The sequence below is a fragment of the Trichomycterus rosablanca genome, chromosome 5, assembly GCF_030014385.1.
Source record: "Trichomycterus rosablanca isolate fTriRos1 chromosome 5, fTriRos1.hap1, whole genome shotgun sequence".
Taxonomy (NCBI): domain Eukaryota; kingdom Metazoa; phylum Chordata; class Actinopteri; order Siluriformes; family Trichomycteridae; genus Trichomycterus; species Trichomycterus rosablanca.
In genome coordinates, this window is record NC_085992.1 from 31771053 (window position 1) to 31798003 (window position 26951).

Here is a 26951-nt window from a genome sequence, read left to right on the forward strand (position 1 = left end):
TGGGGAGCAAAGGCTGGCCCATGTGGTCAGATCCAACAGACGAGCTACTACAGCTCAAATTGCTTAAGAAGTTAATGCTGGTTCAGATAGAAAGGTATCAGACTCCAAGCCTTGACGGGTCAGAGCTGCTATGTCAGTAAAAGGGGGACCAACACAATATTAGGAAGGTGGTCATAATGTTATGCCTCATCTGTATATATATATATATATATATATATATATATATACAGTGTATCACAGAAGTGAGTACACCCCTCACATTTCTGCAAATATTTTATTATATCTTTTCATGGGACAACACTATAGAAATAAAACTTGGATATAACTTAGAGTAGTCAGTGTACAGCTTGTATAGCAGTGTAGATTTACTGTCTTCTGAAAATAACTCAACACACAGCCATTAATGTCTAAATAGCTGGCAACATAAGTGAGTACACCCCACAGTGAACATGTCCAAATTGTGCCCAAAGTGTCAATATTTTGTGTGACCACCATTATTATCCAGCACTGCCTTAACCCTCCTGGGCATGGAATTCACCAGAGCTGCACAGGTTGCTACTGGAATCCTCTCCCACTCCTCCATGATGACATCACGGAGCTGGTGGATGTTAGACACCTTGAACTCCTCCACCTTCCACTTGAGGATGCGCCACAGGTGCTCAATTGGGTTTAGTCCATCACCTTTACCTTCAGCTTCCTCAGCAAGGCAGTTGTCATCTTGGAGGTTGTGTTTGGGGTCGTTATCCTGTTGGAAAACTGCCATGAGGCCCAGTTTTCGAAGGGAGGGGATCATGCTCTGTTTCAGAATGTCACAGTACATGTTGGAATTCATGTTTCCCTCAATGAACCGCAGCTCCCCAGTGCCAGCAACACTCATGCAGCCCAAGACCATGATGCTACCACCACCATGCTTGACTGTAGGCAAGATACAGTTGTCTTGGTACTTCTCACCAGGGTGCCGCCACACATGCTGGACACCATCTGAGCCAAACAAGTTTATCTTGGTCTCGTCAGACCACAGGGCATTCCAGTAATCCATGTTCTTGGACTGCTTGTCTTCAGCAAACTGTTTGCGGGCTTTCTTGTGCGTCAGCTTCCTTCTGGGATGACGAACATGCAGACCGAGTTGATGCAGTGTGCGGCGTATGGTCTGAGCACTGACAGGCTGACCTCCCACGTCTTCAACCTCTGCAGCAATGCTGGCAGCACTCATGTGTCTATTTTTTAAAGCCAACCTCTGGATATGACGCCGAACACGTGGACTCAACTTCTTTGGTCGACCCTGGCGAAGCCTGTTCCGAGTGGAACCTGTCCTGGAAAACCGCTGTATGACCTTGGCCACCATGCTGTAGCTCAGTTTCAGGGTGTTAGCAATCTTCTTATAGCCCAGGCCATCTTTGTGGAGAGCAACAATTCTATTTCTCACATCCTCAGAGAGTTCTTTGCCATGAGGTGCCATGTTGAATATCCAGTGTCCAGTATGAGAGAATTGTACCCAAAACACCAAATTTAACAGCCCTGCTCCCCATTTACACCTGGGACCTTGACACATGACACCATGGAGGGACAACGACACATTTGGACACAATTTGGACATGTTCACTGTGGGGTGCACTCACTTATGTTGCCAGCTATTTAGACATTAATGGCTGTGTGTTGAGTTATTTTCAGAAGACAGTAAATCTACACTGCTATACAAGCTGTACACTGACTACTCTAAGTTATATCCAAGTTTCATGTCTATAGTGTTGTCCCATGAAAAGATATAATGAAATATTTGCAGAAATGTGAGGGGTGTACTCACTTTTGTGATACACTGTATATATACAGTGTATCACAAAAGTGAGTACACCCCTCACATTTCTGCAGATATTGAAGTATATCTTTTCATGGGACAACACTGACAAAATGACACTTTGACACAATGAAAAGTAGTCTGTGTGCAGCTTATATAACAGTGTAAATTTATTCTTCCCTCAAAATAACTCAATATACAGCCATTAATGTCTAAACCACCGGCAACAAAAGTGAGTACACCCCTTAGTGAAAGTTCCTGAAGTGTCAATATTTTGTGTGGCCACCATTATTTCCCAGAACTGCCTTAACTCTCCTGGGCATGGAGTTTACCAGAGCTTCACAGGTTGCCACTGGAATGCTTTTCCACTCCTCCATGACGACATCACGGAGCTGGCGGATATTCGAGACTTTGCGCTCCTCCACCTTCCGCTTGAGGATGCCCCAAAGATGTTCTATTGGGTTTAGGTCTGGAGACATGCTTGGCCAGTCCATCACCTTTACCCTCAGCCTCTTCAATAAAGCAGTGGTCATCTTAGAGGTGTGTTTGGGGTCATTATCATGCTGGAACACTGCCCTGCGACCCAGTTTCCGGAGGGAGGGGATCATGCTCTGCTTCAGTATTTCACAGTACATATTGGAGTTCATGTGTCCATCAATGAAATGTAACTCCCCAACACCTGCTGCACTCATGCAGCCCCAGACCATGGCATTCCCACCACCATGCTTGACTGTAGGCATGACACACTTATCTTTGTACTCCTCACCTGATTGCCGCCACACATGCTTGAGACCATCTGAACCAAACAAATTAATCTTGGTCTCATCAGACCATAGGACATGGTTCCAGTAATCCATGTCCTTTGTTGACATGTCTTCAGCAAACTGTTTGCGGGCTTTCTTGTGTAGAGACTTCAGAAGAGGCTTCCTTCTGGGGTGACAGCCATGCAGACCAATTTGATGTAGTGTGCGGCGTATGGTCTGAGCACTGACAGGCTGACCCCCCACCTTTTCAATCTCTGCAGCAATGCTGACAGCACTCCTACGCCTATCTTTCAAAGACAGCAGTTGGATGTGACGCTGAGCACGTGCACTCAGCTTCTTTGGACGACCAACGCAAGGTCTGTTCTGAGTGGACCCTGCTCTTTTAAAACTCTGGATGATCTTGGCCACTGTGCTGCAGCTCAGTTTCAGGGTGTTGGCAATCTTCTTGTAGCCTTGGCCATCTTCATGTAGCGCAACAATTCGTCTTTTAAGATCCTCAGAGAGTTCTTTGCCGTGAGGTGCCATGTTGGAACTTTCAGTGACCAGTATGAGAGAGTGTGAGAGCTGTACTACTAAATTGAACACACCTGCTCCCTATGCACACCTGAGACCTAGTAACACTAGCGAGTCACATGACATTTTGGAGGGAAAATGACAAGCAGTGCTCAATTTGGACACTTAGGGGTGTAGTCTCTTAGGGGTGTACTCACTTTTGTTGCCAGTGGTTTAGACATTAATGGCTGTATATTGAGTTATTTTGAGGGAAGAATAAATTTACACTGTTATATAAGCTGCACACAGACTACTTTTCATTGTGTCAAAGTGTCATTTTGTCAGTGTTGTCCCATGAAAAGATATACTTAAATATCTGCAGAAATGTGAGGGGTGTACTCACTTTTGTGATACACTGTATATATATATATAGAGAGAGAGAGAGAGAGAGCGAGAGAGAGAGAGAGAGAGAGAGAGAGAGAGAGAGAGAGAGAGAGAGGTAAAGGTAGAGGTTGTTGCATTATGCTGTTATATGTCGATGACTTATCCATGTTTTTCTTTTTCTTTTAAAGAACATTTTTGGTTAATTTCAATGTCACTTCCTCTAATATAAACCCAGGGTTGGTTTTTCATAAGAAGATAAGAACTGGGACTTAATCATCTTTTAATATGATAAAGCCACTTCAGTTTCCACTGCTATCGTATAAAAAGCTAAATATTCTACTGACAAACAAAAGACACCCTGGCTTTTAAATTAAATCTCTCTCCCTCTCTCTCTCACACACACACACACACACACACACACACACACACACACACACACACACACACACACACACACACACACACAGAGAGAGAGAGAGAGAGAGAGAAAGAGGGGCAGCAGCAGTAGAACACTTGACTCAGCTCACTGTTATCATCATTATCCACACAGTGTCACAGTAGGTGGCCCTGTTCCTGTTCAGTAAGCCCTGTCAGCCTGCAGGAGTATCAGGTCAGTATTATTAAAGTGTGTGTGTGCAGGTGTAACTGTAACCTAGAGAGATTATAACATAAATGTATGACATATGATGTTTAATAAAAGCATTCAACCCCTAACTGTTTTCACAGCTTTGATTTGTATTTATTTAACTAACCTTAAAATAAAAGAAACCATTCAAATTCATTTCTTCTTTGTTTAGTACTTTGGGCCAGGGAGTGGCACAGCAGATAGTGTTGGTGTTGCATATCAACACGTGTCCGGAGGACCTGGGTTCAATCCTTCAATCCTCAACGTCAAAAACATCTGTCCTTTTCATGTCTGTATGGATTTCCTATGTGTTATTAAGGTGTACATAAGTTAGTGAATGTGTGAGTGTTGGTCTACAATGGACTGGCTTCCCATCTAGGAAATCCCACCATGTGCCTAGTGCTTTCATCAGACTTGCAGCAACCCTAACCTGGATGAAAAGGTTCATAAAAACAAAATAATAAATAACATTTTTTATTTAGTTTGCCCTGCAATGGACGGGCACTGTGTCCAGGGTGTATCTGTGTGCCTTGCTCCCATTGAGAGCTGGGATAGGCTCCAGCACCCCTGCGACCCTGATTGGAAAAAGCGGCTTAGAAAGTCAGTGAGTGAATTATTTAGTTATTGGTTGAGCGATCACATTTTGCACAAGACATGACAGAGCAATTGGGGCCTATTCCTATTGGTTGTTGAGGTCTTGCCATGCCGTGAAAGAGCAGAAGCGTATAGAAATTTTAAGGTTTTGATGTCTGATGGAGGTTGGGATTTAGGACTGCCCTAAACCAAGTCACTTAATAATTTCCATATTTTAAGATAGTCCACTGTTGCTTGGACAGAATGGTTTGGTTAAGACAAACTCTCAGTTCAAGCATGTTACATATATGCACCACATACACTGATCAGCTATAACATTAAAATCACCTCCTTGTTTCTACACTCACTGTCCATTGTATCAGCTCCACTTACCATAGAGAAGCACTTTGTAGTTCTACAATTACTGACTGTAGTCCATCTGTTCCTCTACATACCTTTTTAGCCTGCTTTCACCCTGTTCTTCAATGGTCAGGACCCCCACTGGACCACCACAGAGTATGTATTATTTGGGTGGTGGATCATTCTCAGCACTGCAGTGACTATAAAGGGTTTTCCATTCACCAACTTTCTGCGAATTTTGAAAATGCGCATTAAAAATCCTGGACGGAAAAGCTCATAATTCGAAAAAAGACCCAAATATCGCAAAAAAAGTTTTCATGCTTGAACGAGGTGGAAAAGTTAGAATATCGCATCGCCGAAATGCGAAAAAAGGGGATGGAAACGGGTTTTGCGAATAAACGACGTTTCAAGCTCTAAGTCACATGACTGACTCACTCTGTATATACAGTGTATCACAAAAGTGAGTACACCCCTCACATTTCTGCAAATATTTCATTATATCTTTTCATGGGACAACACTATAGACATGAAACTTGGATATAACTTAGAGTAGTCAGTGTACAACTTGTATAGCAGTGTAGATTTACTGTCTTCTGAAAATAACTCAACACACAGCCATTAATGTCTAAATAGCTGGCAACATAAGTGAGTACACCCCACAGTGAACATGTCCAAATTGTGCCCAAATGTGTCGTTGTCCCTCCCTGGTGTCATGTGTCAAGGTCCCAGGTGTAAATGGGGAGCAGGGCTGTTAAATTTGGTGTTTTGGGTACAATTCTCTCATACTGGCCACTGGATATTCAACATGGCACCTCATGGCAAAGAACTCTCTGAGGATGTGAGAAATAGAATTGTTGCTCTCCACAAAGATGGCCTGGGCTATAAGAAGATTGCTAACATCCTGAAACTGAGCTACAGCATGGTGGCCAAGGTCATACAGCGGTTTTCCAGGACAGGTTCCACTCGGAACAGGCTTCGCCAGGGTCGACCAAAGAAGTTGAGTCCACGTGTTCGGCGTCATATCCAGAGGTTGGCTTTAAAAAATAGACACATGAGTGCTGCCAGCATTGCTGCAGAGGTTGAAGACATGGAAGGTCAGCCTGTCAGTGCTCAGACCATACGCCGCACACTGCATCAACTCAGTCTGCATGGTCGTCATCCCAGAAGGAAGCTGACGCACAAGAAAGCCCGCAAACAGTTTGCTGAAGACAAGCAGTCCAAGAACATGGATTACTGAAATGCCCTGTGGTCTGACGAGACCAAGATAAACTTGTTTGGCTCAGATGGTGTCCAGCATGTGTGGTGGCGCCCTGGTGAGAAGTACCAAGACAACTGTATCTTGCCTACAGTCAAGCATGGTGGTGGTAGCATCATGGTCTTGGGCTGCATGAGTGTTGCTGGCACTGGGGAGCTGCAGTTCATTGAGGGAAACATGAATTCCAACATGTACTGTGACATTCTGAAACAGAGCATGATCCCCTCCCTTCGAAAACTGGGCCTCATGGCAGTTTTCCAACAGGATAACGACCCCAAACACAACCTCCAAGATGACAACTGCCTTGCTGAGGAAGCTGAAGGTAAAGGTGATGGACTAAACCCAATTGAGCACCTGTGGCGCATCCTCAAGTGGAAGGTGGAGGAGTTCAAGGTGTCTAACATCCACCAGCTCCGTGATGTCATCCTGGAGGAGTGGAAGAGGATTCCAGTAGCAACCTGTGCAGCTCTGGTGAATTCCATGCCCAGGAGGGTTAAGGCAGTGCTGGATAATAATGGTGGTCACACAAAATATTGACACTTTGGGCACAATTTGGACATGTTCACTGTGGGGTGTACTCACTTATGTTGCCAGCTATTTAGACATTAATGGCTGTGTGTTGAGTTATTTTCAGAAGACAGTAAATCTACACTGCTATACAAGTTGTACACTGACTACTCTAAGTTATATCCAAGTTTCATGTCTATAGTGTTGTCCCATGAAAAGATATAATGAAATATTTGCAGAAATGTGAGGGGTGTACTCACTTTTGTGATACACTGTATATACAGTATGTGTGTGTGTGTGCATATATATCATGAATCAACAACTGGTCATCCACAAGTGCCTGCAAAACAATCGATGGCCATCCCTTTCAATTTACATAGTCCCTGTACCCGACTGCTGTAGGGAGGATTGGAATGTGTGTACCATCCAGTGCACCGTACACCTGTGGTATGTGGTGCGCTGCATAATTACGCTGTGCTATTTCTTCTGCCTCCTGCGCATTTGGTAATACGACGTAATGTTTCATTAGTTTTGATATTATTGCTTGGCATACAGCTGCAGCATACACTACGGTGAACTGTTGTTACGATTACGCCGAACGTCTCGCCCACTACCCTGTACTCCGCACAAGTGGCCAACTAGTACAAGGCAATAGAAATCCTCTTTTCAGTTGGCACGGGTGGCCGGTGACTGTAAACTTTTGGCTCTACAGATGACCCGATCATGGTGCATAGCTCATCAAAGGCTGATTTTGACATTCTGAAATTCTTGATCCAAAGCTCGTCTGAAAAATGGTTCTGCACAATGTGCTCCCAAAATTGTTTAGTGCGTTTACGTTCCCAGATGCGAGGTGAACGTTGCCGTGGCACGGAGATTTGAGCCCACATTAGATGGGCCATTGCTTGTTCTGCCAGACATTTCTTAGCTGCAAACAACATAACCATAAAAAGATGGCAAATGGTTGTAAATATAATTCTACTTAAAGCAAAAATCGAATTAAATCTCTCCATCTTGCTCGTTTCTCTGCAGCGCGTTGACACGTCATGTAAAGGTTTTTTCGCATAACTGTAGTTGATGGAAACGCGACATTTTTCGCTTTTTTTTCTGCCAATATTTCGTAAATGCGCATTACACTTGCGAAATGTTTGGATGGATACTGACCGGTTACTGACATGGTGGTGGTGTGTTAGAGTGTGTTGTGCTGGTATGAGTGGATCAGACACAGCAGCGCTGATGGAGTTTTTAAATAGCGTGTCCACTCACTGTCCACTCTATTAGACACTCTTACCTAGTTGGTCCACCTTGTAGATGTAAAGTCAGAGACGATTGCTCATATATTGCTGCTGTTTGAGCTGGTCATCTTCTAGACCTTCATCAGTGGTCACAGGACGCTGCCCACAAGGCACTATTGGCTGGATATTTTTTTGGTTGGTGGACTATTCTCAGGCCAGCAGTGACAGTGAGGTGTTTAAAAACTCCATCAGCACTGCTGTGTCTGATCCACTCATACCAGCAAAACACACACTAACACACCACCACCATGTCAGTGTCACTGCAGTGCTGAGAATGATCCACCACCCAGATAATACCTACTCTGTAGTGGTCTTGGGAGGGTCCTGACCACTGAAGAACAGCATGAAAGGGGGCTAACAAGCATGCAGAGAAACAGATGGACTACAGTCAGTAATTGTAGAGTAAAACTATAAAGTGCTCCAACATGGTAAGTGGAGCTGATAAAATGGACAGTGAGTGTAGAAAGAAGGAGCTGCTTTTAATGTTATGGCTGATCGGTGTACATTCTAATGCAAATGTTAGGACACTCCTAGTCAGATCCCATATTTTGTCAATTTTCAAAATGTGAGCACATCCGCTACAGGAATTGTGTAGTGTCGTAACTATGTACTCAACCTAAACTCAACCTGAAGCCCAAAACTTCTCTACCGCTAATTCAGCCTGAGAACCTGGACCAATGACGCCATTGTGTCTGTAATACAGTTGGACATTTCAGATCCCAAAAATCAATGTTAAAACATAAACTAGGACTGGTATGACGCATCAGTGAAATGGCAGGATTATTGGCTTCTCTTTCATGTAAGATATTTAAGATTAAAAAACAAAATCATTTAAATGATGACATTTAAACAGCCTTTCCTGCTATTAAAAACAGTCAAATGTGACAGCTCCTCTGCCAAATGTGACATGGCCTTTTCTGCTAGTATTATTTAACTATATCTGTTTATTTGTTAAATGCTAAACGATAATTAACTGAACTGTGCAGAAGTTTGTTTCCTGCAGAGAACGTATTTATCTTCACATGAAATTTGACCTGAAGCGTCAAAACCTTTGCATAAGACTCAATCACCTAGAATTCTAGATTTAAAATTCTACCTCAGTCCCATCAAACTACTCGACTTTCTGCTATTTTCAGGGTGGGTCTTCCAACTGCTCTTCCATCAAGGTCATTTCGTAATAACATCATGGTTCATTCATTAACATCCCTCTTACTTTCACACAGCCACTGCATTCTGCAACTACATCATAGTGACTATGGCTGCGTTCGAAATCACATACTTAAACTGTACGTACTAGATTCGAGGCAGTGCACACTGCTCGGCGGGTAAAGCAGTACGCTCTTTCAGTACACAAGTGTGCAGTATCCACGCAACCTCGTACGTACTACGTCCGCCATCTTACCAACGTCACGTGATGCGTGACGTCTCATCGGCACAGTTACAACAATTTTAAAGTTGGACAAAATTAATTCTGTCGTTCTCCACAAAGCTACTCATAACGTTATTCAGGGTTGTACTTAATCATAACATTTTTAATGTTTGTCTTACTCCGCTTTCCGCCATCTTTCTTCTTCGCTACGAACGCCTTTGCAGCTCCGGTTTAATTATGGGATAGATTATCGGACTGTAAGTGTGCATCGTTTGCATACTCAAAAATGGCTGCCCAGGCAGTAGGTCATCCGGGTACTTTTCACGTACTGTTTAATGTGTACTACGTATTTGGACATACTAACCGTTTTCGCGTACTGCTTTTGCATACTATTCAGTATGTGATTTCGGACGCAACTTATGTCGTATTAGTCTTTCTAATAAACGAGTGACCTTTTAGTTCCTTGAGTAAGTATAAAAACAAAAAAAAAACACCCTGACCTATGTACTGTGGTTGTAGATTAAATTGTCCTCCACTTCTTTAGAGAGTATACTTAGTGTCTGTTCAATAATCATAAAATGTGCAATTTGAGACAATGTAATATGAAAATACTCTATGGGGCAGATTACCTTTTCAAGGCACTGCAAAAATATTTTAAATTAATATTTCAGGCAAATCATAAAAGCTATCAAAGAAAATGGACTGATACAAAGCTTCTAAAACTCTGTGCTCGGTAGGCAGAACGTTATCTATCTTTACCTATTGTATACACACACTGTATTATTCTGCTACTCACTCTGTAGATTATTCTCTCACAGTGTTTCAGCTATTGTGTTAATATAATTAGGTTTGAGCAGCGAGGATGAAGTACCCTAACATTAAACATTAAAATTATTAAATCATTCAATTCCTTTCCAACTTAGCTGAGTGTGATGAGAGTGACAAATTTGTTTCAGCATAATACAATACAATCTTTGAGCAAAGCGCAATGAAAAAACCCTTCCCCCCATTCCTAAATCTCTACCATTTAACTATTTCTCAATTTCATCTTTCCTTCTCATTCTTCTCCTGCCTTTCTCTCTGGGCACTAACAGCTTTTAATTCAGTCTCGTAGCCTCCAATATTGTTTGCCCTTTTTTCCCCATTGCTGCCTGTAGACACCCATGGCCACTGGCAGAGTGGCCACTCAAAGGGCCATGAAAATAAAGCCCAAATCACTCAGCGCTAGTGCCACTTTCCTCAGGCATGGGCAGGTCTGTCCGTCCGGCCTGCAGGGTCTAATGGGTCCTCACAGCTTGCTCCCAGCCAAAAAATGGCAGCCATGGCCATTAACCAGCTGATAATCAGCTGGACTCCATGGTAGCTGCAGACAGCCTTGTGCTCAAGCCCTCAGATGGGTATGGTGACAGGAGGCTACCACTTGTTTTTCTCTGTTGTTCACTGTTTCCACTTTTTCAGTGTTTGGTGGCTGGGAGTGCTGAGTTAGAGATTTCCAGTAGTGTTTGAATACAGGATGTGGACTCACACACACATACACACACACACACAAACACACACACATGAACAGTGCACAATGAACCTGTACCAACAGGCTACCAGCACTTACTGAACTATTACACATAATGATTTATATACAATTCATACAAAATATGACTGCAGCATTACCAATGCTTTTTGTTGTTGTTGTTTTTTTCTTTTGCAAACAACAATTTTGTATTGACATAATAATGACATTTATTTATTTATTTTTATTAATTAATTTGTTTATGCATTTTCTCCCTTTTTGTCCATTTTTTACAGCGTCCAATTTATACCCAATTGCATTGTGCTTCCTCTTCACTGGAGCTGACCCCCGCCCGATCGAGGAGAGCGAGACTGTCACATGCCCCCTCCAGCACATGAGCAGTACCGACTGCTTTTCACCTGCACGAGGCGAGTTCATCTGCCGATCAGCTTTGTGCACGGAGAGCCACACCCTGATCAGCATTATTCCTCGACTCTGTGCAGACACCATCAACCAGCCAGTAGAGGTCGTAATTCGCTCAGTTATGGGGATTCCCCTTCTGGCTTGTCCTACCCTATGAACAACAGCCAATCATTGTTCACGCAGCCGCCCAGCCCAGCTGAATGGCAGAGCTAAGGTTCGATACAATGTATTAAAAATCCCAGCTCTGGTGTGTTAGCGTGTTTTACCGCTGCTCCACCTGAGCGGCCATGATGACATATTTATGTATGTATATTATTTATCTTATATTATATATATTTGTGTGTGTATGTATGTGTATACACTGATCAGTCATAACATGAAAACCACCTCCTTCTTTCTACACTTACTGTCCATTTTATCAGCTCCACTTACCATATAGAAACACTTTGTAGTTCTACAATTACTGACTGTAGTTTATCTATTTTTCTACATACCTTTTTTAGCCTGCTTTCATCTTGTTCTTCAATGGTCAGGACCCCCACAGAGCAGGTATTATTTAGGTGGTGGATGATCTCAGCACTGCAGTGACACTGACATGGTGGTGGTGTGTTAGTGTGTGTTGTGCTGGTATGAGTGGATGAGACACAGCAGCGCTGATGGAGTTTTTAAATAGCGTGTCCACTCACTGTCCACTCTATTAGACACTCCTACCTAATTGGTCCACCTTGTAGATGTAAAGTCAGAGACGATCGCTCATCTATTGCTGCTGTTTGAGTTGGTCATCTCCTAGACCTTCATCAGTGGTCACAGGACGCTGCCCACAGGGCCCTGTTGGCTGAATATATTTTTGATTGGTGGAATATTCTCAGTCCAGCAGGTTTAAAAACTCCAGCAGCGCTGCTGTGTCTGATTCACTCATACCAGCACAACACACTCTAAAACACCACCACCATGTCATTGTCACTGCAGTACTGAGAATGGCCCACCACCCAAACAATATCTACTCTGTAGTGGTCCTGGGAGAGTCCTGACCATTGAAGAACAGCATGAAAGGGAGCTAACAAAACATGCAGAGGAACAGATGGACTACAGTCAGTAATTGTAGAACTACAAAGTGCTCCTATACGATAAAATGGACAATGTGTTTAGAAACAAGGACGTGGTTTTAATGTTATGGCTGATCGATGTATATATACGAGGGTTCTTCAAAAAGTTTCCACACTTTTTTAAACTCTATGTATTAAGAATTTTAAAAATAAATGACATCACTTTTCTACATTGTCACTTTCCGGTGCATTTTTCCCAGCACTGTACCCAACTTTTTAATGCCGTCAGCAAAAAATGTTTTTGGTTGAGCGTGTAGCCACTGATTCACCGCTGCTTTCACATCATCTTCTTCCCCTTAAAGCTTTTTTAATAGGTCCAAAAAGGTGAGAATCAGATAGCGCTAAATCTGGACTATAAGCTCTCTCTCAATCTCCCAGAAATGACCAATTACTACTCCATATATAAATATATAAATAAATAACGCACACACACATGAAGGAATGGTTCACGATATTACAACTTTACAATGGGAATCCAATAATACACATAACTAGATAAAACACATGACCACACATTCAGCTGAAACTGTACTCCAAATATTCAATTTGGCAGCAGGCGGCTGGTTAAGCTGAGCAGCAGTTGGTAATGTGTACAATTGATACAATATTGTTTTTGTTTTTCACTTTCAGTACATAATTTAATAAACAAATTCAACACTTCATAAACACTGGGTTTTGCTTAAAGATAGACAGACAGATAATTTGGTGGTGTATAAAGTTCTAATATTTAATTTACAACTGTGGCATGACCTCTGACATCATTTTTACTGATTAGAATTTACTATAATTTGTGACTCATCTGTGCTCATTTAAACAGGGCTAGTTCTATCATTAAAACTTATGGAGCATTATTTTGCCAAGTTTGGAAAGAAACACTATTTTTTAATAACGTTTAACATTTCTTTGTGTTCAGGTACTTGACTGGAATCACTCACCTTAATGTGCAGGTCCCATATGAGAGAATCGTAGTTCTCATAGCGGCACACAAAGAGTCCTGCTCTCTCAGCCAGTCTGCAGAATTCTGTTAGTGTGTCTCCTCTCATAGGGGCAAACACTAATGCTGTGCCCTACACACACACACACACACACACACACACACACACACACACACACACACACACACACACACACACACACACACACACACACACACACACACACACACACACACACATGCACAAATGCACACAATACATCAGTCATATTCTTTTACTATAATTTTTTTTTTTTTTTGCTTGATTTACCATTATATATTGGATTAGTGGTGGTAGAAATAACAGAACAGATCATTCCACTCCTAAAATGTGGTAGTTTTAGCTGCCAGGGTATTATTGGTGTTATATGGTGTTAGTCCTGTTAGAGAACCAGCTTGCACATTTTGTGAGAGTTAGTTTTGCACGTATTTTTTATCCTTAAATAAATAAAAATAAATTAAAAAATGAGTGAATAAGTCTATTTTAACTCTGTTGTACATAATATTTTATTAAATATGTGTTTAATAAAATGCATGGTTAACCTAAAATACAAATTATCTTTTTTTTTTTTGTAAATATAAAAAGAAAACCAGCTATAATAGTTTTAGTTGCCGTATTAAATAATGTGGTCTGATTTAAAAGCTAAACTAAATCAGGCTGTGTAGACAAACTGATCTTCTCTTAGTCCAGATATAGACCATCAAAGAGTCTCACCGTGAGTGGTGGTTTGCATCATTACATCCTCTTTGATTTTTCCAAGGTATTATATTAGATAAGAAACAAAAAGATTAAAGCACACCTAATCCAATCAATAGCTGGAAGCACATCCTCGCCCCTAATAGATCAACAGGCTGTGGACAACCAGCTGCACTAAGAGGATTACTTAAAGGAAGAAAAAAGAAACTTTAAGGTTTTTTGAAATGCTTTAGCTTTCTATTTCATATTTGCTTAGCAAATGATTGTTTTAATTAAAATAAGTACCGGCCTAAATAAATCAAACAACATACATGGCAAGAGCTGAAACCAGTCATTGAATCATATTATTTAACTGATACATTCTGGGTTATGATGGAAGGGGGTCTGAAACCACCTGAAAACACTGGGTGCAGGGCAGAAAAACATCCTGGACAGGGTGCCAAACACTTATGTTTACTTGCTCATTTGAACAAACAGGATTCCTCCCACAACAAGGTGGGATATGCATGCTAAAGGTGTACTGGCCCCTTTAAAATAACTAAGTTCCTAAACGAAAAACTGGACGGACTTAAATACCTCACAGACAACAACTGAGATTGAAGATTAAACCTTCAGAGTACATCCTATAGAGCAGTAGACCCTTATTTATTTTATACATCCTTGGCGGTGTGTATTTTATAGCTGTGGTAACCTCTGTACAAGAAAGACAACTGGGCCCCTTTTATCTTATAGGAAAAAATGAGATGATTTTTCAAATTGTAATTTGTCAGCAAAACATCTGATCGTCTATAAATCATTTAAAATCTTCCACTTATCTTGCCATACTCAAATATTAAATTACTTTCCCTCTTTTTGGTGGGATTTGGAAAGAGTAGTCACATATACAATTCTTTAACATCCAAAACACAATAACACCATTTCCAGTTAACACAATTTCAAAAATCCCAGTGATTAGTAACTGGAACACAACCTGTCCCACAGTGCCAAACCACCCCTTTAAACCCGCACACACAAAAACACAAAGCGCTGGTTCTTGTGTTGGTGCAATTTTCCACTGCAGTGCCAGATTTTAACTGACTAAATCATCTGGCATTGTTTCAGCATAAAAATGACCCACCATTGTAATTATCAGCAGATAAGATTATCTGAATCTTACTTCATTTCAATGTACAACTGCTACTAACATTTGTACAAATGACAAATAAATTTGAAACTTCAGGCTGAGATTTGACTTTGTGGCCCAGATATTCACAAATTCAATTCAAATGCAAAATATGTTTTGCTTTTATTTAAATTTAATTAAGCTGCTTTATTTTAAGGGGATTAATAAAGACAGGTCATTTTTGACCCTCAGGACAAGAGGAGTATACAGAATGTTAAGACCATATAAGGGTTAAAAATTATTGTTGGATACAGTAAGGTGGTGGCTCAGTGGGAATGCCTCACAGCAAGAACGTCCTGGGTTCGACTCCCAGGTGGAGCGGTCTCTGTAGAGTGTGCATGTTCTACCTTTGTTGATTTCCCCCCACAAGTCCAAAGACATGCAATCAGGTTAACTGGAGATAGTAAAATTGCCCTCGATGTGAATGTGTGTGTGTTTGTTAGCCCTGTGATGGACTGGCGAGCTGCTCAGAGAGTTTCTTACCCTTCACCCACTGTATTGGGTAACAATAAATGAATGAATGAATGAACAGTATGAAAAAATACTTAAAGAAACGTATCAGTAATACATAAAGGTGAGAAAGGAGGGATTTTTTTTTTTCTGGCAATTAAACAAGCTACACAGGAGAGCAATTCTACTATTGTGGTGACAAACAGGACACAATAGTTTAACTAACTGGTTTCTTGTACAGTATAAGCTAAACAAATGCTAAACAATGTTGACTTGTAACATCAATGACAAAATCTGGGCTAATTGTGACACAAAAATATTAATTTAATAGAAGTATTAATACATAATTAATTACTACTTAGAAAATGTAGTTAAGCTTAGGGCATTTTTGCCAGTAGTCATATTCCAATAATACTGCTACAACATAAAGTTAACATAGTGTACGTGATAAAAAGTGCGTCAATTGCTTTGTATGACCTCCAAAACCCAGTTCTAGCTGGATTACACTAGTTCCTATGTTTTATGCCTAGTTCACACTACACAATTTTTGCCCTGATTTTCGCTCGCCGACTGGTCGACGCTAGATTTACCGGCTCGGGAGCAACTCAGCGTCCGCTCAGCGATCGAGAATGAGAACGCAAGATACTAATATTAATCTCCAACTCGCTGTAGAACAAACAATCCCTGCTGGCCACGTAGCCAAATTCAATCGATTCATTTATTTTTCCTACTTGGTTTTACGCACATCAGCGCTCAAACTTTGATCGCTCGCTACTTGTTGACGTGCATTTTTGGACGTGGTATCATTAAACCCCTCGTCAGTTCTCGCGTTTATTTTCGTGACAAAAGGTAGTTTGGGAGACCAGAGAAGCTCGTCTACGGTTCCAGTTGGTGATAGTTCATGTAGTGTGAAACCCCCTCTCGCCGATCAGTTGTGCAGTGTTAAAGCCACACCGACTTGAAAGACTCCAGATTACAAAAGTTGTGTAGTGTGAACTGTACAGCCACCTGACAACTTGGAAAGTCGTGTAGTGTGAACTTGGCATTAGCTAAGAAATGTCTTTTAACAGTGGAATCTTTTACTGTCCTACAAGGTCACCAACAGGTATAAAAACATGTTTGTAATAATTATCGTTATCACATACACAGAGCCTCTGTGTGATCTTTCCTCTGCAGACAAGAATAAAACTTTTATACTCACAATCCAGTCTTTGAGGTATTTTATTAAGGGTTTTTCTACCACATTCTATAAAACTATGCCTGATTTTAAAGTCACATTCTATGAAGTAACTTTGAACTATTTTATCATTTTCTTTGTTCATTTTACATACAATCACTCAGACAAAGGCTTCGCAATGCATTAAGCTATCAGTATTTCAGCTCGATTTATCAGAAATATTAAAAGAGAACTGACTCTCCCGGTACTTGACATGTACATGCTGTTTTTTCTTCTTTCTATAAGCAGGTTATACAGAAAATAATTATCCTTATTTTCAAATAATAATACTTTTTCTACATATATTTAAATGTAATAATAGTAAAATACAATAGTACTAAAATAAAAACAGTTGAGAACTTTTTACATCATGTAATTTAGGAAAAGAACACTGAAAACGTGTCTATTAAATGCATGAAGCTCATTTTCATTTCGAACTATTTGAACGATTTTACAAATTACACACACCAGGCTACCACCTCATTACTGAGAACTGCAGATCAGCTTATAGTTTTGAAAATGGGGTAACACACCCACACACAAACATCTGCTATCAAAGAATGTGTTAGAAAAAGTACCTTTGTGATAAATGCAAATCACTTGCTATCATTTATTTCTTTTCATTTATAGTGGCTTTGTCAGCGCTGGGTGTTATCACACAGCTGAGCAGTAGAATTGTGTTGACGATTAATATTATTAACATTCTGATAATATAAGAAGTTGAACATAAGTATTAAAGCATTACATGATATTAATCCTGCCATTCCATTACTCTCTCAATCACTGCACAGTGCCTAATTACTGAGAGTACAAGAGCGCACACACACACACACACACACACACACACACACACACACAAAGACTTACATCAGGTCGCAGTAATCTCCTAAGAGCATCAACCAGGCAGGCTCTATACTGGTCGAGGAACAGACTATGAGAGAAATTGGACGAGAGGGAGAGGAACAGAGATTAGAATACATTTCAGTGATAGTGGACCAAGATAAAGCAGTAGGCTATTTATTTTTTGTTTACAAAAAATTCATTCTGTAAGTGGAAAACAATTTGTAGGGATATGATTCATTTTCTAGTAGATATGTAGATAGGTCGCGACTGTTTGTTTACCATTTCATGGCTTGCTTTCACAGCCAGATGATATTCCTCTCATTAAAAAGCTAAAATTCATACCAGAAGAGAGAGAGTGTGTGTGTGTGCACAAGTCTACGTGAGTCTACATGAGGCATTCTATCTGCTCCCAATAATACAAATAATTATTCAGCTTGAGTTGACAAACACTGACAATACATTTCAGTCCTGTTATTTGCACGGATGATTGTGAGCGCAAGTGTGTGCACGTGTCTGTCTTAAAGAAAGAGAATGTGATGTTTATGATGTTCATATCATGGTCGTTTCTGCTTGAGTGCTCAAGTGTAATTGAGAGAGAGCTAATCAAGCCGGGTTTATGTACAAATGTGTAGTGCGTGTGTATAACTGTTTGTGAGACAGCCAATGTAATTTCCGTATATGTGCAACTGTGCGTGCGACTGATGGAGCACGAGTTCAACCACGTATTTGAGTTCGAGTCAGAAGACAACATAGGAGAGGAAAATTTAGAAGATGTCCTTCTGCACTTGATCTGATGCTACAATGATGTTTTGGTTGGTGGGTGGAGATGGTTTTTGTAAGTGGCCTTAATCATTCCAAACTACATACTGACTAAAACGAATGACTTCAGTGGCGGTGTACTACTTTGACATACTGTACTATGTACTACACCGATCAGGCATAACATTATGACCACATTCCTAATATTGTGTTGGTCCCCCTTTTGCTGCCAAAACAGCCCTGAGCCATTGAGGCATGGACTCCACTAGACCCCTGAAGGTGTGCTGTGGTATCTGGTACCAAGATGTTAGCAGCAGATCCTTTAACTCCTGTAAGTTGTGAGGTGGGGCCTCCATGGATCGGACTTGTTTATCCAGCACATCCCACAGATCATCCCACAGATGCTCGATTGGATTGAGATCTGGGGAATTTGGAGGCTAAGTCAACACCTCAAACTCGTTGTCGTTGTGCTCCTCAAACCATTCCTGAAGCATTTTTGCTTTGCGACAGGGTGCATCATCCTGCTGAAAGAGGCCACAGCCATCAGGGAATACCGTTTCCATGAAAGGGTGTACATGGTCTGCAACAATGCTTAGGTAGGTGGTACGTGTCAAAGTAACATCCACATGGATGGCAGGACCCAAGGTTTCCCAGCAGAACATTGCAGAACACTGCCTCTGCCGGCTTGCCTACTTCCCACAGTGCATCCTGGTGCCATGTGTTCCCCAGGTAAGCGACGCACACGCACCTGGCCATCCACGCGATTTAAAAGAAAACGTGATTCATCAGACCTGGCCACCTTCTTCCATTGCTCCGTGGTCCAGTTCCGATGCTCACGTGCCCATTGTTAGTGCTTTCGGCAGTGGACAGAGGTTAGCATGGGCATCCTGACTGGTCTGCGGCTATGCAGCTCTATACACAACAAACTGCGATGCACTGTGTATTCTGATACCTTTCTATCAGAACCAGCATTAACTTCTTCAGCAATTTGAGCTACAGTAGCTCGTCTGTTGGATCGGACCACAAGGGCCAGCCTTCGCTCCCCACGTGCATCAATGAGCCTTGGCCGCCCATGACCCTGTCACCGGTTTACCACTGTTCCTTCCTTGGACCACTTTTGATAGATACTGACCACTGCAGACTGGGAACACCCCACAAGAGCTCCAGTTTTGAAGATGCTCTGACCCAGTCGTCTAGCCATCACAATTTGGCCCTTGTCAAACTCGCTCAAATCCTTACACTTGCCCATTTTTCCTGCTTCTAACACATCGACTTTGAGGATAAAATGTTCACTTGCTGCCTAATATATCCCACCCACTAACAGGTACCGTGATGACGAGATAATCAGTGTTATTCACTTCACCTGTCAGTGGTCATAACGTTATACCTGGTCGGTGTATAATTGTATGTAGTTCATTTAATAACAGAATAAAGAAAAACAACCAGCTGATTATTTTGGTTATATGAAATAAATGCCCTTTTTCCACTTGCTTTTGTAATTGCATATTCATCACAGTGGATCACTTCAGATTAATAAATTGAACAATGTTATTAGAAAGAAAAAAATTAAAGTAAATCACATTTATTTCTTTATTCAAGTTATAACACCCATGTCACCTCATAAATAAATAAATAAATGTTCTCCTTTTAATTTTCATTTTAATCAGCTAGCTAAACAATGGCTGAAAACAAACAGAATTAATGTTTTGAAGTGGCCGAGTCATAATGCCGACTCAACCTTGATAAAGATGCTGTGGCGAGATCTGAAACAAGCCGTTTATGATCAAAAACTAACACTAACAGTGTGTCTAATTTCAAGCAGATTGTATTTAGATGGTATGTAGGTAGGTGGATGGATGGATGGATAGATAGATTTATAAAGATATGTACAAAATAAATCAATGAAAAATAAGATCACAGTTTTGCAATGGCCCTATAGCCATTATAATTATTTCTCTTAAAATGTTAGGGAACGCCTTTACCATAATTTACTCACTGTAAAAATGTGAAATTTTTCCAATCAACAGCAAAATCCTTTATAATGAACTTTTTTAATTATTATTTAATTTCAATTATAAATACACATCAATAATATGGCTCAGTACATTTCCCCTATTAATTTAATTGTAAAACATCATGCATCAACCATTTATAGCAAACATTCACATCTGAATGAACTGAAAGGGATGCAATGCACCTTACTTTTCTTTCTTTAACATTAGATTCATATGCTCCAAATAAAATAACAATACACTATCAGAAGTGTTAAACTACACATGCATACAGACCTGCAGCTACAACATGTGGTTATATTTTTATCACCCACTCATAACTGCTCCACTCAATAAGTAAAAGCCGATTCTGAATTACACTCATCGACAAAACACAGCATTCAGTTCAAATTTTCCACTCTGCTGTTCTGTGCTACATCAGTATAAGTGTCAGTTGTAGGTCATGTCGAGTGTTAATGGGTTAAGAATCCCTGTATGCTGCATCAATGAATGAACTGTTCACCCTATGTTTTGGGAGGAGCAGGTCAAGGTGGACAATGGGGGGTGAGCTGAAGGACAAAACACATGAGGGTTGACCAGGGTGACTAGATCAAATCTCCCTTCCAGCTCATACTATGACACTTCCTCTTTTTCTTCCGTATATGCACTGGCCAGCCATCTGGATACCAACTTATATTTTTAAATTACTACCAGACACATGCAGCAGTGCATTTTAAAACAGCGCTACTGTCTATGTGTATGTAAATAGTACAAGCTCCTATTCAAGAAACTTTTTGGTCAGGGTTCTTTCAGTGTACATGTAAGGCTGCTAAAAAAATTATTTGTTAAATTCTAATTATGTATCTTTTCCTTTGTCTCCCAATCTAGTCGTTTTCACCCACCAGAGATGGGTTCATGCAAAGAGCAGCAATGCATACGGAGAGTCACGCACTGCTCTCCATTATTCACCATCTCTGTTCATTCAATTGTAGAAGTAATAAGGAATCCCTTTGATAATCTCTTTCAACAGCCACCAGGCCAACTATATCTGTGCAAGCACCAGCCGGTCGATAGCACAGCTGTGATTTGAACTCAGGTCTCAGAGGTGGTGGGCTACTGCAATAAACCACTGCACAAAAATGTATTTTACAATTTCATTGAAGAGGTTGTGGCTTCTTTTTTACTTTAAATAAGGACATATCGTCTTTGCATATCTGTTTCCTGTGACTTACTTCCTTAAGTTCTTTATTTATATAGTATGTCACCAGTAAGGCTCCATAAACACAGCACAAAGACAAGATGTTTAATGTTGTAATTAATCAGCTTTATTATTATATTTAAAACCACCAAATATGGGACAGGGACATGTTTACCACTGTGTTACATCTAGGGATGTCTCAAAGATTGGAATCGGGCCCGATCAAGGCATTTTTGAACTGATCGGTATCGGCTTTACTAAGCCCGATCCTAAGCCGATCCTTCGAGAGTCCAACAGCGAAGTGTAATGTCTGCAATGTGAGCGTTTCACGAGGCGGTAGGAGCAGAGCTGCGTTCATTACTGTAGAATTTTACTATTTATATGGTGTGTGAGTCAAGGATCACACCGGTTTACAAAACAATAACTTTTAATCCGAGTATGAAAACTTCAGGACCATAACATACAGCTTTTACGAGTTTACGTGTTACAAGACTGAACGACATCTCAGTATCAAGCACTCTGATTGGCTTAGTTATGTAACTGAGCGTCGTAGTGATGCACTTGCTTAATAAAGAAATAAATACACGGTATATTCACAAATTGTCGGGAGCATAACACTTTATTAACTTCTTCTGTTACTTTACTGAATAGCGGAAAGCTAGAGTCATCGCGTTAGCCAAGCACGCTATTCCATGCACTATGGAAGCCCCAAAAGGTCAAAACACACTAACTTCGCGTAGAAACGTCCATCAAACCATTGTCACAATACAACCACAGAAAAGTTTGTTAAAGTTACAACACGCATACAAGTACGGTGGCTCATAAGAAACAAACCAGATATCATTTAACCAAATGATCTACAATTACTACCAATTTGATACGGCACCTAAAAAATAAACACTCAGCCGAATACAGTGAGTTTATTATTATATGATGAAAAGAGGAACCGGCTGTCCGCTAACACGGCAGAGATACTGATTTTCCTCAAAAAGAACCTTCACTTTATTTTGAGTGTTCTAGTTTTACTACTACAATGCTGCACTAAGTTTGTTTCCTTTTATTTTGTAAAAATAAAAGAACATTAAGCAATAGCTTGGATGCAGGCAATTTTTTTCCTACAGCACTGCAGAGCTATTCAGTTGTTAAACATGTACATTGGATTAATTTGAATAACTGTAATGTACTTGAAGTGTGCACTGTGTGAACAGTATTATCTAGTTCTTATCTAGACAATATCTAGAGAATACAAGTATCGGTTTGAGACTCGGTATCGGATCAGGATCAAAATTAATGATCGGGAACAAAAAAATTTGATCGGGACATCCCTAGTTACATCACCTTTCTTTTTGACATGCTGTACTCATTTGGGAAGTGTAATATATAGCCAAAAGTATGGTATTAAAATTAAGTGACCACTATGTGATCTTTTCAGCTATAACAACAGCCACCATCTGAGAAGACTTTGAAATATGTTGGTGGGAATTTGTGCCCAATTAAATCAAAAAAGCTCTTGTATGGCTGGGCAATGATGTTGGTCAAGAAAGCATTAATTATGTTCCAATTCATTCCAAAGCTCTTTGCTGAGACTGAGGTCAGGGCTCTGTGCAGGTCACTGGAGTTTCTTTAAAATTAGATTTTATTCATAAAGCTTGCTTTGTGCACAGGGGTACAGGAAAGGGCACTCCCTAAAATGTTGCTGCAAAACTGGAAGCATATAATCCTTTATCCTTTTTAATGATTTATTATACCTGTTAGCAATTGTAGTGACTGCAATATATGAACTTAAAAGACTTAAAAGGCCCCAGAGTTTTAAACAAAATATTTATTAATATATATATATATATATATATATATATATATATATATATATATATATATATATATATATATATATATATATATATATATACAGTGTATCACAAAAGTGAGTACACCCCTCACATTTCTGCAGATATTTAAGTATATCTTTTCATGGGACAACACTGACAAAATGACACTTTGACACAATGAAAAGTAGTCTGTGTGCAGCTTATATAACAGTGTAAATTTATTCTTCCCTCAAAATAACTCAATATACAGCCATTAATGTCTAAACCACCGGCAACAAAAGTGAGTACACCCCTAAGAGACTACACCCCTAAATGTCCAAATTGAGCACTGCTTGTCATTTTCCCTCCAAAATGTCATGTGATTTGTTAGTGTTACTAGGTCTCAGGTGTGCATAGGGAGCAGGTGTGTTCAATTTAGTAGTACAGCTCTCACACTCTCTCATACTGGTCACTGAAACTTCCAACATGGCACCTCATGGCAAAGAACTCTCTGAGGATCTTAAAAGACGAATTGTTGCGCTACATGAAGATGGCCAAGGCTACAAGAAGATGCCAACACCCTGAAACTGAGCTGCAGCACAGTGGCCAAGATCATCCAGCGTTTTAAAAGAGCAGGGTCCACTCAGAACAGACCTCGCGTTTGTCGTCCAAAGAAGCTGAGTGCACATGCTCAGCGTCACATCCAACTGCTGTCTTTGAAAGATAGGCGCAGGAGTGCTGTCAGCATTGCTGCAGAGATTGAAAAGGTGGGGGGTCAGCCTGTCAGTGCTCAGACCATACGCCGCACACTACATCAAATTGGTCTGCATGGCTGTCACCCCAGAAGGAAGCCTCTTCTGAAGTCTCTACACAAGAAAGCCCACAAACAGTTTGCTGAAGACATGTCAACAAAGGACATGGATTACTGGAACCATGTCCTATGGTCTGATGAGACCAAGATTAATTTGTTTGGTTCAGATGGTCTCAAGCATGTGTGGCGGCAATCAGGTGAGGAGTACAAAGATAAGTGTGTCATGCCTACAGTCAAGCATGGTGGTGGGAATGCCATGGTCTGGGGCTGCATGAGTGCAGCAGGTGTTGGGGAGTTACATTTCATTGAGGGACACACGAACACCAATATGTACTGTGAAATACTGAAGCAGAGAATGATCCCCTCCCTCCGGAAACTGGGTCGCAGGGCAGTGTTCCAGCATGATAATGACCCCAAACATACCTCTATGACAACCACTGCTTTATTGAAGAGGCTGAGGGTAAAGGTGATGGACTGGCCAAGCATGTCTCCAGACCTAAACCCAATAGAACATCTTTGGGGCATCCTCAAGCGGAAGGTGGAGGAGCGCAAAGTCTCGAATATCCGCCAGCTCCGTGATGTCGTCATGGAGGAGTGGAAAAGCATTCCAGTGGCAACCTGTGAAGCTCTGGTAAACTCCATGCCCAGGAGAGTTAAGGCAGTTCTAAGAAATAATGGTGGCCACACAAAATATTGACACTTCAGGAACTTTCACCTAGGGGTGTACTCACTTTTGTTGCCAGTGGTTTAGATATTAATGGCTGTATATTTAGTTATTTTGAGGGAAGAATAAATTTACACTGTTATATAAGCTGCACACAGACTACTTTTCATTGTGTCAAAGTGTCATTTTGTCAGTGTTGTCCCATGAAAAGATATACTTAAATATCTGCAGAAATGTGAGGGGTGTACTCACTTTTGTGATACACTGTATATATATATATATATACAGTGGGGCCAAAAAGTATTTAGTCAGCCACTGATTGTGCAGGTTCTCCTTCTTAGAAAGATGAGAGAGGTCTGTAATTTTCATCATAGGTACACTTCAACTATGAGACAAAATGAGAAAAAAAATCCAGGAAATCACATTGTAGGATTTTTAAAGAATTTATTCGTAAATTATGGTGGAAAATAAGTATTTGGTCAATAACAAACAAGCAAGATTTCTGGCTCTCACAGACCTGTAAGTTCTTCTTTAAGAAGCTCTTCTGTCCTCCACTCGTTACCTGTATTAATGGCACCTGTTTGACCTCGTTATCTGTATAAAAGAAACCTGTCCACAGCCTCAAACAGTCAGACTCCAAACTCAACCATGGCCAAGACCAAAGAGCTGTCGAAGGACACCAGGAAGAAAATTGTAGACCTGCACCAGGCTGGGAAGAGTGAATCTACAATAGGCAAGCAAGTTGGTGTGAATAAATCAACTGTGGGAGCAATTGTAAGAAAATGGAAGACATACAAGACCATTGATGATCTCCCTTGGGGTCAAGATCTCATCCCGTGGGGTCAAAATGATCATGAGAACGGTGAGCAAAAATCCCAGAACTACACGGAGGGACCTGATGAATGACCTGCAGAGAGCTGGGACCAAAGTAACAAAGGCTACCATCAGTAACACACTACGCCGAGAGGGACTCAAATCCTGCAGTGCCAGGCGTGTCCCCCTGCTTAAGCCAGTACATGTCCAGGCCCGTCTGAAGTTTGTCAGAGAGCATATGGATGATCCAGAAGAGGATTGGGAGAATATCATGTGGTCAGATGAAACCAAAATGGAACTTTTTGGTAAAAACTCAACTTGTCGTGTTTGGAGGAAGAAGAAGAACCCAAGAACACCATACCTACTGTGAAGCATGGGGGTGGAAACATCATGCTTTGGGGCTGTTTTTCTGCAAAGGGGACAGGACGACTGATCCGTGTTAAGGGAAGAATTAACAGGGCAATGTATCGTGAGATTTTAAGCCAAAACCTCCTTCCATCAGTGAGAGCATTGAAGATGGAACGTGGCTGGGTCTTCCAGCATGACAATGATCCCAAACACACCGCTCGGGCAACGAAGGAGTGGCTCCATAAAAAGCATTTCAAGGTCCTGGAGTGGCCTAGCCAGTCTCCAGACCTCAACCCCATAGAAAATTTGTGGAGGGAGTTGAAAGTCCGTGTTGCCCAGCGACAGCCCCAAAACATCACTGCTCTAGAGGAGATCTGCATGGAGGAATGGGCCAAAATACCAGCTACAGTGTGTGCAAACCTGGTGAAGACTTACAGGAAACGTTTGACCTCTGTCATTGCCAACAAAGGTTATGTTACAAAGTATTGAGTTGAACTTTTGTTATTGACCAAATACTTATTTTCCACCATAATTTACAAATAAATTCTTTAAAAATCCTACAATGTGATTTCCTGGATTTTTTTTTCTCATTTTGTCTCTCATAGTTGAAGTGTACCTATGATGAAAATCTTTCTAAGTAGGAGAACCTGCACAATCAGTGGCTGACTAAATACTTTTTGGCCCCACTGTATATGCATAAACTGGCTTTTAACTACAATTCTTGTTTTTTTATATTTTATATGTATATGTATTATTATATTTTCACTTC

At 40.8% G+C, this 26951-nt stretch overlaps 1 protein-coding gene across 1 annotated transcript in view; it reads right to left on the reverse strand.

The window, feature by feature from the left end:
- camkmt (calmodulin-lysine N-methyltransferase) overlaps positions 1-26951 on the reverse strand; it is a 194421-nt gene that overhangs the window by 9090 nt on the left and 158380 nt on the right. Inside the window, exons 9-10 of the mRNA XM_062995057.1 lie at positions 17815-17878; positions 13385-13516 (exon numbers count right to left, since the gene is read on the reverse strand). Of these exons, the coding sequence (XP_062851127.1) occupies positions 13385-13516; positions 17815-17878 (196 nt within the window). The remainder of the gene's footprint in view (positions 1-13384; positions 13517-17814; positions 17879-26951) is intronic.